The sequence below is a fragment of the Protopterus annectens genome, chromosome 11.part0 (genome assembly GCF_019279795.1).
Source record: "Protopterus annectens isolate FY-2018-M chromosome 11.part0, PAN1.0, whole genome shotgun sequence".
In the NCBI taxonomy this organism is placed as follows: Eukaryota; Metazoa; Chordata; order Ceratodontiformes; family Protopteridae; genus Protopterus; species Protopterus annectens.
The window spans coordinates 1147668321-1147680758 of NC_056745.1; the positions used below are offsets into that span (position 1 = coordinate 1147668321).

At 40.8% G+C, this 12438-nt stretch overlaps 2 protein-coding genes across 7 annotated transcripts in view; one reads left to right on the forward strand and one right to left on the reverse strand.

Annotated features, from left to right (window-relative positions):
- LOC122815746 (fibrinogen beta chain-like) overlaps positions 1–2591 on the forward strand; it is a 674021-nt gene extending 671430 nt beyond the window's left edge. For all 6 annotated transcript variants that reach the window (XM_044088499.1, XM_044088501.1, XM_044088503.1 and 3 more), the window contains one exon: positions 1218–2591. In XM_044088499.1, the coding sequence (XP_043944434.1) occupies positions 1218–1924 (707 nt within the window). In that variant the 3' untranslated portion in view covers positions 1925–2591. The remainder of the gene's footprint in view (positions 1–1217) is intronic.
- Positions 1–12438, reverse strand: part of CCDC146 (coiled-coil domain containing 146) — a 4019163-nt gene that overhangs the window by 2992899 nt on the left and 1013826 nt on the right. The window lies entirely within an intron of this gene.

The window sequence follows — 12438 nt, forward strand, 5'->3', positions numbered from 1 at the left end:
ACTCTTACATACTTCTCTGACACTCCCGACTTCCTCATACAATACCGCAACTCCTCTCTAGGCACCCTGTCATATGCTTTCTTTAAGTCCATAAAGACACAATGCAACTCCTCCTGACCTTCTCTGTACTTCTCCATCAGCACTCTCAGAGCAAACATTGCATCTGTAGTGCTCTTTCCTGGCATGAAACCATACTGCTGATCACTAATCATCACCTCCCTTCTTAACCTAGCTTCCACTACCCTTTCCCATAACTTCATGCTGTGACTGATCAATTTAATCCCTCTGTAGTTACTACAGCTTTGCACATCATCCTTATTCTTAAAAATCGGTACCAAAACACTTTTTCTCCATTCCTCAGGCATCCTGTCACTTTCCAAGATTTCATTAAACAATCTAGTTAAAAACTCCACTGCCATTTCACCTAAACACCTCCATGCTTCCACAGGTATGTCATCTGGACCAACATCCTTTCCATTCTTCATCCTCTTCATAGCTATCCTTACTTCCTCACTCACCACACAAGTATACAGAAAATACTGAGGGGGGGGAGGGGAAGCTATAACCTACACAACAGTACAAACTACTGTAAAACACTAACACTCGACGCACCAAGAGAGGGAAGGAGAAAGGGGATCTACACTAAGACTAATCTGACAAGAAAAAAGCTACTCACTGAGGTTTTACCCATCTGACTAGTTGGAGCTCAAGAAACACGATGCTGAAGCAATTTGCGGCAAACAAGATCTGGGGAATGGAAGGCAGTGGAGATGTATTATGGGTAAAAAGGGGAGGAGTTTGGAGTTTGGAGCTCGGAGCTGATGCTAGTAAAAGTTGCCGGCTCGGATCCGTAACCCACAGGTTAAAGACCAAATGATGTAAACTACTTCAGACTGGCAGTTATCTGTAGATGGAACTGGTAATGAGTATGACCACAGAGGAGACATGAAGGTCTGTCAGAATCTTAGACAAGTATGAAACCTAACACCAGCTTGTTTAATATGCATTGTATATACTGGTTACTATGAAATTAGTGCAAGTTAAAATGTAAATTCAAAACAGGGAAGCATTAAGAAAAAAAGGATATATTATGAAAGAGAAAATTCTCATAACATATCCACTAATGAGACATACATTTTATAAATATTTTTGACATTTTTATATTACTTATATAGCCCTTAATCAAAAAATAAAACATGATTTTTTTTTTATTACAGCAACTCCTAAAACAGTCAAGGATTGTTCTTCATACTACCAACAGGGTGAAAGGAGAAGCGGGATTTATCCAGTAATCCCTGATTCAAAAAGTGGACCCTTTGAAGTGTACTGTGACATGGAGACAGAAGGAGGAGGTTGGACTGTGTTGCAAGTTCGCAGAGATGGTACAGTTAAATTCAATACAACATGGGACCAATATAAAAAAGGATTTGGTAGCCTTACTGGTGAATTCTGGCTAGGAAATGACCACATCCACAATCTGACCAAAGCTACTGAGATGGGTCTCAGAATTGAGCTTGAAGACTTCCATGGAAATAAAAAATATGCAGAATATAAACAATTCTATGTCTCTAATGAGTTTCTTCGCTATCGCCTAACAATTGGTGACTACAGGGGAACTGCAGGGGATGCTATGCGCTATAGCAAAAAATACAACCATGATCAAAGGTACTTCACTACCCATGACAGGGACAATGACAGGTATCCTTCCGGAAATTGTGGAGCATACTACAGTTCTGGCTGGTGGTTTGATGCATGCATGTCTGCCAATCTAAATGGAAAATTCTACAAAAAACGTTACACTGGAGTTCGAAATGGAATTTTCTGGGGCACATGGCCTACTCTGCAAGAAGAAAATCTCCATGGTTATCGTGAGTCATTTAAATTTGTAAGAATGATGATAAAGCCTAGGGCTTTAATGTCATAAAACCATCTTCTTTTAAATGGATTGTGGACTGCTTGCCTCAAATTACAAATGAAAGACTGTTTTCACTGTTTCCGTGAAGTTTTCGTTCATACTTTCTACATTCTAAATGACTTTTCACTTTTTTAAAAGGCATATGTAGGACATCAGACTAGCAAATGGTAGTGTTCTAGTGTGGACTTCTACCATAATGTATTAGGTGCAACAGTGCTACAAAATTTAAAAATAAGTTATACCATCAGTAGCCCAGCAGCAAACCTCTGAGTAAGTACATATGCATGATAAAACTTCAACAGAGATAAGACAAAGATACACTGGCTAAAACAATAAAAAGTGCAACCAATGAGGCACTGCAATGATGCTTGCGAATGTTTGTCCAGGCTGAAAAGATTGCTGCAAACTTCAACAGAGATAAGACAAAGACACACTGGCTAAAATAATAAAAAGTGCAACCAATGAGGCACTGCAATGATGCTTGCAAATGTTTGCCCAGGCTGAAAAGATTGCTGCAAACTTGTTCCATCAATGGACTTGTGTTATACATACCTTATGTTACATTTCACTTCTTAATGACAGTTAAGAACACAGAAGAAAGTAGCTACTACACAATATCAAGTAAATCCTTAGCCATAAAAATGGAATAAATTGTTTCAATGAAGTGAACCTCTAATCTGAAACTTCTGTTATTACTTTTTTTCAGTATTGTTTGGTATGTAGCAATATTTTCTGTTACATTTAATTCTTCCTTTAAATAAGTCAGCATCATAACAAAATAGCTTACATAATCATGATTCAAAACCTTTGCAAGACAATATTTAAAGTTCAAGCCTACAGACTGTGGTGCAGAAATTATATTTCCTATCCAGCATTATAAAAATATTTTATTTTTATACTCCACAATAATGTATTTACAGTCAGCTGTTTTAAGAAGCAATAAAACTAGCACATTATATTATTCAGAAAAAATGCAGTTCTAAAGCTAGAGTGTTTAAACTTGTTTTTCCATCAGTGTTTTTTAATTTTTTGAATTACTCGTGGATAGATCAGATTTTTATTTTGAGTCGGTTCTCAATATGTTGCTACATATCCACAGGCTATTTTGCACTGTTTATCTTTGGGCACAAGAAATTCCACAACATTTGAAGCAGAAACTGCAGAGTTCAACTGTCTAACTGCACTGTTTCTATTCTTTTGTTTTATTTATTCATTTGGTAATTTGGTAGTTGTTGAGATGGCAAGCACAACCTGTAATTCCAGAAGTGTAGTTTCCAATACTGAACAGATAGATTCAAATAAGGTCCCATCACATCCCTTCTCTCTTTTTTTTTCTTGCTATAAAACCTTTCTAGTTGAACCATAACAGCCCACTGATGTTTTCCTGCCTTCTTATTTCATTTGGCCACCTTTAGATTATTAGCCATTACATATAAGTAATATATATCCGCGGTGGTGGTGCTGCGGTAGCGTTGTCGCCTCACAGTAAGACGCTGACCGGTTCGACTCTCAGAGAGAGCGTCTTCTGCGTGGACATGCGTGAATGGGCGTACCTTCGTTGAAGGTTGTGCGTTAGGGCTGGCAACTCAGCACGTAAAAATCAACTGCCAATCATTAGCGGACCGGAGTTCCACTGTGGCGACCCCTAATCGGGAAAAGCCGAAAGACACAACAACATATACGTAATATATACATATATATATATATATATATATATATATATATATATATATATATTTATATACACACAAACACACACATATCTATATATAGCTATATATATATATATATATATATATATATATATATATACACACACACACACACATATATATATATATATATAGGGTACCTATCACATAGTCAAAGTTTTACAAGTTCGAACCTCATATGGTCGAGACCATAAGTTCGAACTTGTAAAAGTTTGAGCGTTTCAATGGAAATCTCCATAAGCGGAGGTTTCTGTTTTGTTCAATGTGGTGCGATCTCGGACTTGGTATATTTAAGTAGCGGGGAATGTGGGGAGTGCAGATGTGCTTGCCCCCCTGCTTAAAACAGTTTATTTTGTTTTCCCTTCTTCTTTTTTTTTTATTTTTTTTTATGCTTAGTCGAAGTTTTGTAACTTCGAACATAAAGGTTCGAACATTACATGTTTGAAGATATAAAACTTCGACTATGTGATATAGACCCTAGATATATATATATATATATATATATATATACACACACACACACACACACACACACACACACACACACACACACACACACACACATATATATATATATATATATATATATATATATATATATATATATATGGATCTACTACTTATACTCGAATGCTAACTTCACCGAACGTTAATCAACCGAACGGAAACCAACGAAAGTACATAAAATCGAAAACACATTACATCGACTTTCAAAATCACCAAAACTGACATATAATAAACCACTGAAATTTTCACATAATTTTTTAATATGCATCCCATCTTTGTTACTGTTTCCCATATGTAATTGTCAGTTCACATTTAAACTGCAAACAACGCTAGTTACGAAGTACTAATGTACTGAATCAATATGGTGGATATGTGTAGGTTAGCGCCTGGAGTACTGGGTCAAGTGTATAGAACAGAACTATCTCAGCGAGGAGGTGAAATACTGGTATTGGATGGGTATGTACACCAGTTGGAAAAGAAAACTAAGACTCGAAAATATTGGAACTGCAAATACAAAGTAACAGGTAAATGCAAAGGTAGAGCTATTACCATTCCAGTATCTACTGGTGAGGAGCTTGTTAAATGTATTGAGCATTGCCATGCAGCTGAACCACAGGAGGTGGAGAAGTATCATATTAGAAATGAATGAAGGAAAAGGGCAGCCTTATCTAGAGATACAGCATGTGTAATAGTGGACGATGCTGTAGCATTCACATCCTTAGACTATGCACCGTACTTGCCAAACAGGTGTAGTATGTTACAGAGCATTAGGTGTGTTTGTTGCAAAGGTAGACCTGCTTCACAAATGCAAAACATAGATTTAAGTTCATAGGTTCATAGGTTGATACTAGGCTATCTGCCCTAGGGCATTTATAAGCTTAGCCAGAGTGTGTTTGTCTTTCTCCACCCTTTTAGATTAGTTGACTGTGCCTCTGTATAGTAGGTTACAGAAGATAGCCCTTTTGAGATTAGTTTACTGTGCCTCTGTCTAGTAGGGACACAGAAGAGATCCCAGGGGTAAACCTACGATCTCCCATCCACTCGTCAAGATTTCTTTTGAAGAGGGTCATTGAGGGACTCTGCCTAACATGGATTGGGATTTTGTTCCAGAGTGAGGGGAGCCTCTGGGATATGAATCTGTCCCTCCAGCATGTCCTATTTATTTCTGTGCTGAGGTTTAAGTCCCTGGAGTGTGTAGCTCTAAGGGATTTGGATTTCCTGAGGTGGAGCATGTCCACTAATTCTGGGTTGGACATGGCTTTATATGTCAGGCACAGATCGCCTCTGAGTAGGCGGTAAGCAACTGAGTAGAGCTGGAGTTTCTTTAGCCTAACTGCATAGGGCATCTGTTTGAGTCCCTTGATCTTCTTGGTGAGGTACTTTTGGGGTCTTTCCAGTTGCTGCAGGTGTCGGGTAAGGTACATCCCAAATGGGGCACTGTATTCAATTATGGGCCTGATAAGTGATGAGTAGTGGGTCCCAATGACCTCTCTTGATCTAGATGTGAACCCTTTCGTGATAAGGTGGGCTATATAGAAGGTCTTTCTAAACACTTTGGCAACAGGATTGTCAAAGGAGAGATTGCTATCTACTTGGGTCCCCAAATCCCTAATTACTTCTTCCGAACTTAATGGATTACCACCTATGTGGTAATTTGTGGGCACTTTGTTTTTCCAAAAGGGGATGACTATGCATTTTTTGGAATTTAGCTTTAGGCCATGGCTCTGGCACCAGTTATCGGTCTCTGTGAGACCCTTTTGGAGGATGCTTGTGTCAGTCGGCGAGTCGATTATGACACCCAGTTTGCAGTGATCTGCGAACTTGGTCAGCCATAGTCCTCCCGTGTTAGCCTGTACCTCAGAGAAATATATACCGAACAAGAGAGGTCCCAGGACTGAGCCTTGTGGGACGCCACTTGTAACTGGTTTACAGTCTGACATGGCACCTGCAATTCTGACCATGTGGGTTCTATCCCTGAGCCAGTTTGCAACCCATCTTGTGACATAGGGGTTGATATTTAAGCTGGTGAGCTTATTTATGATGCCCGAGTGGGGTATTGTGTCGAAGGCTTTTGCGAGGTCCAGGTAGGCTGTGTGGACTACCTTCCCTTCATCTATGGCCTTGGTGACTGTTTCAAAGAAGTCAACCAGGTTCAAGAGGCAAGATCTGCCCTTAACAAAGCCGAATTGGGGAGGATCCAGTGTTTGGAGGTTCCCAATGTCTTTGTTTATGAGTTTCATGATGATACGCTCCATAGCTTTGCAGACCAGGCTAGTCAGGCTTATAGGGCGATAGTTTCCGGGGTCCGTTGTGGCACCACCTTTGTGGAGTGGGACCACTGTTGCTGCACGCCATTCCATGGGTACATATCCTGTAGTAAGGCTGAGATTGAACAGTGACTTTATTTGAGGGTTCAGTTCTTCTTGGAGTTCGTGTAAGACGCAGTCCGGGACACCGCCCAGTCCTATTGATGCTGTGTTTTTTGCTTTGGAGAGGGCAGCTCTCACCTGTGCATCTGTGATGTCAGGGAGGCTACACTCTGTTGGGATAGACATTTGCTCTTTTGGGGGAGAAGGGGGGGGGAGAAGTTTGCACTGAACCTGTCTGCCAGGATATTGGCAATATCTGTGGGTTCAGTGTATTTTTTGTCATTTTGAACTAACTCAGAGCATATCTTGGAGTTGCCACCCAGGTTCCTGACATAACTAAAGAAGGCCTTGTGATTATCTTTAGCATCTTGTGCAAGTTTTCTTTCGAAGCTGGCCTTAGATGATTTCATGTGGGATCATAGTTTCTTGCTAGTACTGATCAGAGATGCCTTCCCTTTTTGGGATTTTGCTCTATTATGTAGTAGCTTCCTTCTTCTGTTGTATAGCTTATTTATGGCTGGGGTCCACCAGACAGGTCTCCTGCCTTTGGAGGAATGAGTCTTGGTTTTATTTGGGATAGCACGATCCATGCATTCCTGCAGGTGTCCATAGAAAGCGTTTGTAAAGGATTCTGCGGTTTGGGCCATATTTTCCACTGGCCCGGGGGCTTTGAAGGATTCCACCTCGGTTTTGAGAAGTGTGAAGTTTGCTTTTGAGAAGTTCTTCACCGTGGTTTCCCTGGCTGGGGGTGGGGACGGGATATGGATGTCCAGTGAGATTAATTTATGATCAGATCTTACCAACGAGGGGTATACCTCTGGTATGGAACATAGAGTCCCCATGTTGCTGATGATCAGGTCTAATCTGTTTTCCCCTCTTGTGGGAGTGGTGACCAGTTGTTCCATAGCATTTGAGTTTATAAATTCTAGGAACCATTGGGCGAGGGTGTTGGGGCTTGAGTAGTGCTCCCAGTCTATGTTTGGATAGTTGAAGTCACCCAATATAATGGTGTTTGGAGAGATCTTCATATTCTCCAGTGTTCTCAGGAAAGCCGAGTGGGGTTCCTGAGTTTGGGAGGGTGGTCTGTAGCAGGCTACAAACTGAAAGGCAGTTTTGCCCACTGTTAGTTGCACATGGATGGTCTCCGATGCTTCATGCAGTGCCACTAACCTGGAGGTTTGGGTATCTTTGATGAATATGGATACCCCCCCTCCTTTTGTGGTTCGGTCCGAGTTTTGCGGCCGAAAAGCAAGGTATGAGGTATAACCTGGTAGTGCTGGGGTACTCTCTGGAGCCTTGAACCAGGTTTCTGTTACTGCACAGATATCGATATTCTCCATACTGATGAGAGCCTCGAGTGCGTGCATCTTGAGGTTTAGACTTCTTGTGTTGAGCAGCATTACCCTTAGTTTCTTTTTCTTTGTGTTGTCTATGGAGGTGGGTTTGTCTTTTGTGCCTTGCCTAAAAAAGGCACTATGGGGGTGGCAAGAGCCTTAGCCAGTATTCAAAAGCCCAGGGGTGACAGGTGCACGCCGTCCCTAGTGAAGCAACGTGGCTTGTCATCCCAGGCTGACAGACACTGGATCCCGTTTGAATGACACCAATACTTTAGCCAATTGTTAAAATTGATAATTTTGGCTTTATACTGTGGCATCATTCTTGGTGAGGGTAAGATGCCACTCAAGGTCAGGGTCATACCGGCCTGGGCTACATGATCAGAGAGCTCCTCTATGTCTCTGTTCATGTAGTCCAGGGAGGTATGTCTCAGGTCATTCACACCAGCATGGACAATGACGGAGTCATATTTGTACTTGCTTTGGAGTGACCTGAGTGCTTGTGTTATGTGGCGGATCCTGGCACCAGACAGGCAGCTTACAGTGACCTTCGCCTTGTTCAGCCTGGTGAGTGGGACATCAGTGTGTCTGACAATAGAGTCACCTATTACAAGTGTATTAGGTGTGTTGTTTAGCCTTAAGGGCTGTGACTGTGTGGCACACTGACTTTGTGAACTATGTGATACGTGGGTATTGTTGTGGGGTAGCGGTTGCTTGGATGTCTGCTTTGGAGGTCTCTGCTGCTTGGGCAGATTTTTATTTAGAGCCTCCGAGTATGTTTTTGTGTGTTTATGTGTTTGGTTTTCTGTTGCGATAGGTCTATGTGAGACTGGATTTGTGGTGTGTGTGGTTACCTTCTCCTCCTGACTGACTGCGCCAGTATTGGGATGAGAGAGCTCAGCCTCCAATTTGGCTATATAGTTGCATCTCTCACATATATTTGAGCTTGTTGGGAGGAGGAGAGGGTGGTCTGTGTACATAAGGCAGTTGTAACATTGTCTCAAGATTCCCAGATTCACCAGCTGGACTGGAGAGTAAACCCGAAACTTGACTTTTGGACATGCCAGAATAGTATAAGGAACTACTTTTTGACTGATCAAAAAGGACCAATAGGGAGCCAAGTACTTAAAGGGAGTATAAGAGGGTGTAGTGCTTTAGTTTATTAGTGCTTACTTATAAGATTACTTATATGAGCAACTGCAGGGCTTTAGAATGAAAATAGAGTGCTTACTTTGAGATTTAGAACAGTTCTAAGGGAAAAAGTGAAGAGCAGACTTTGTGGAGCTGGGAATAGTTTAAACCCGTTTAAGCGGCGCTGCCCGATGCTGCGCTATGTCCAAAATCGTGCAAAACCACACAAATGCGGGTTCTAAAGCAGGGAAACTGAAAGAGATAGGAATTGACCCAGAGCGGCCAATAGGCTACTAGTTTCAGGGCTGAGACCACTCCTCCAGGGACAGATAGGCTGCTCAAAGCTCCCCACTCTCACTGGTGAACAGAGAAGCTTCCTCCTATCCAAGTAAGGATATGGGCAACACAGGAAACTATACCACAGTCCGGAATACAGCAAAACCTGAAATCTGGACTAATCTAGTTCAGCAAAGGCTGGAAAAGAGAATATTTTTTTTTTTTTTTTTTTTTGTTTTGTTTTTTACAGGAAACAGCAGAAAAACACACAGAAAACACTGTAAATGCTATAAACAGGCTAGCACACTTTAGTGTGTAGCCTACAACAGTTATACAATACAAAAACAACTTAAATTGATATAAAACAAGTGCAAAATCTGTAAAAAGCAGAAGACAAATGCAATTTAAACTTTTTAAAGCACAGATCAGTTAGAAATTCACTTGTTAGGCGGGAGAAGACAGTTGGAGCAAAAAAACAGAGAAAAAAAATACTTAAATCTGAAAAAATCTCTCTTGGGTCTCTCTGTTGCCTATCTCACTCTGCAGGACACCACGAGGAGCTGTGCGGAGTTGTATACTGGCGCAAAACTGCGCAAATGCGGGTTTTAAAGCAGGGAAACTGAAAGAGATTAGGAATTGACCCAAAACGGCCAATAAGCTACTAGTTTCAGGGCTGAGACCACTCCTCCAGGGACAGATAGGCTGCTCAAAGCTCCCCGCTCTCACTGGTGAACAGAGAAGCTTCCTCCTATCCAAGTAAGGATATGGGCAACACAGGAAACTATACCACAGTCCGGAATTCAGCAAAACCTGAAATCTGGACTAATCTAGTTCAGCAAAGGCGGGAAAAGAGAATATATATATATTTTTTTGTTTTTTTCAGGAAACAGCAGAAAAACACACAGAAAACACTGTAAATGCTATAAACAGGCTTGCGTACTTTAGTGTGTAGCCTACAACAGTTATACAATACAAAAATGACTTAAATTGATATAAAACAAGTGCAAAAACTGTAAAAGGCAGAAGGCAAATGCAATTTAAACTTTTTGAAGCACAGATCAGTTAGAAATTCACTTTTATGGCGGGAAAAGGCAGTCGGAGCAAAAAAACAGAGAAAAAATACTTAAATCAGGAAAAGTCTCTCTTGGGTCTCTCTGTTGCCTGTATCACTCTGCAGGACACCACGAGAAGCTGTGCGGAGTTGTATACTGGCGCAAAACCGCACAAATGCGGGTTTTAAAGCAGGGAAACTGAAAGAGATAGGAATTGACCCAAAACGGCCAATAACCTACTAGTTTCAGGGCTGAGACCACTCCTGCAGGGACAGATAGGCTGCTCAAAGCTCCCCACTCTCACTGGTGAACACAGAAGCTTCCTCCTATCCAAGTAAGGATAAGGGCAACGCAGGAAACTATACCACAGTCCGGAATTCAGCAAAACCTGAAATCTGGACTAATCTAGTTCAGCAAAGGCGGGAAAAGAGAATTTTTTTTTTGTTGTTGTTTTTTTCAGGAAACAGCAGAAAAACACACAGAAAACACTGTAAATGCTATAAACAGGCTAGCGCACTTTGGTGTGTAGCCTACAACAGTTATACAATACAAAAATGACTTAAATTCATATAAAACAAGTGCAAAAACTGTAAAAAGCAGAAGGCAAATGCAATTTAAACTTTTTAAAGCACAGATCAGTTAAAAATTTGCTTTTTAGGTGGGAAAAGGCAGTCTGAGCAAAAAAAACAGAGGAAAAAATACTTAAATCTGGAAAAGTCTCTCTTGGGTCTCTCTGTTGCCTGTATCACTCTGCAGGACACCACGAGGAGCTGTGCGGAGTTGTATACAATAACAAACTTTTTAAATCACAGATTCTCTAAAAAAAAACTGGCGTTTTAGGCGGAAATAGTTAAGACAGCAAGAAAAGCAGAAAAGTGATACTTAATCACTCCAAAGTCACTCTTTTGTCTCTCTGCTGCTGTAGACTCTGCAGAACACCTGGAAGGCACTTGCTGAGCGGAATACAAATGTAAAAACTGTGCAAATGAGGTTTTTATAGCAGGGAAGTGAAAGAGGTAGAAATTAGCCCAAAATGGCCAATAAACTACTAACTTCTGGGCTGAAACCACTCCTCCAGGGACAGATAGGCTGCACAAAGCTCCCCTCTCTCACAGGTGAACAGAGAAACTTCCTTCTATCCAAGTAAGGTAATGGCAACACAGAAACTTGTAACGCAGCCCTGGATTCAGCAATAACCTGAAAACTGGACTATACTAGTTCAGAAAGGTGGGAAACAAGTATATAATTTTTTTTTCAGAAAATAGAGCAGATACATTCAAAATTAGCCCAAAAAGGCCAAGAAACTACTAACTTCTGGGCTGAACCCACTCCTCCAGGGACAGACAGCCTGCTCAAAGCTCCCCTCTCTCACAGGTGAACAGAGAAACTTCCTTCTATCCAAGTAAGGTATGGCAACACTGAAACTTGTAACACAACCCTGGATTCAGCAATAACATGAAAACTGGACTATACTAGTTCAGAAAGGCGAGAAACAAGTGTGTATACATATACATATATATATATATATATATATATATATATATATATATATATATATATATATGGTTCCACTTGAAATCATCGAATTACCATTTCATCGAATTGCAAATCATCGAGACCAAATCGTCGAAAACTCATTTAATCGAAAACTCATATCATTGAATCTCAAATCATCGAAAACTATAAAGCAAATACAAATAACATCCCAGACACTGTTTACCAAGTTTATGCAGGGGGGCAAGCCCCCCTGTACCCCCCGTAACAAAATATACCAACTCCAAGGTCGCACTACAGTGGGGTTAGGAAATAACCTCTTTCCTCCACTGTATTGTGACCTTGGAGTTGGTATACTTATTTACGGGGGGTGTGGGGGGCGCAGTGGTAAACAGTGTCAAGTGGAACCGTATATATATATATATATATATTCCCCCCCCCCAGAAAATAGAGCAGATACAATCAAAACAACGCTTTACCCAATTAACCAGTTAAAAAGCTTAAAACTGAGCCCTGTTCCAGCAGTCTTCAATGTAGATGTTACACAGTTTCCACTTAAGAACGGGACATTCCTAAAACGGAGCTGTGAAGAAGGGATGAATAACATTAAAGTATTAGTTTTAACTGCAGAAAAAAATTTGCATGATT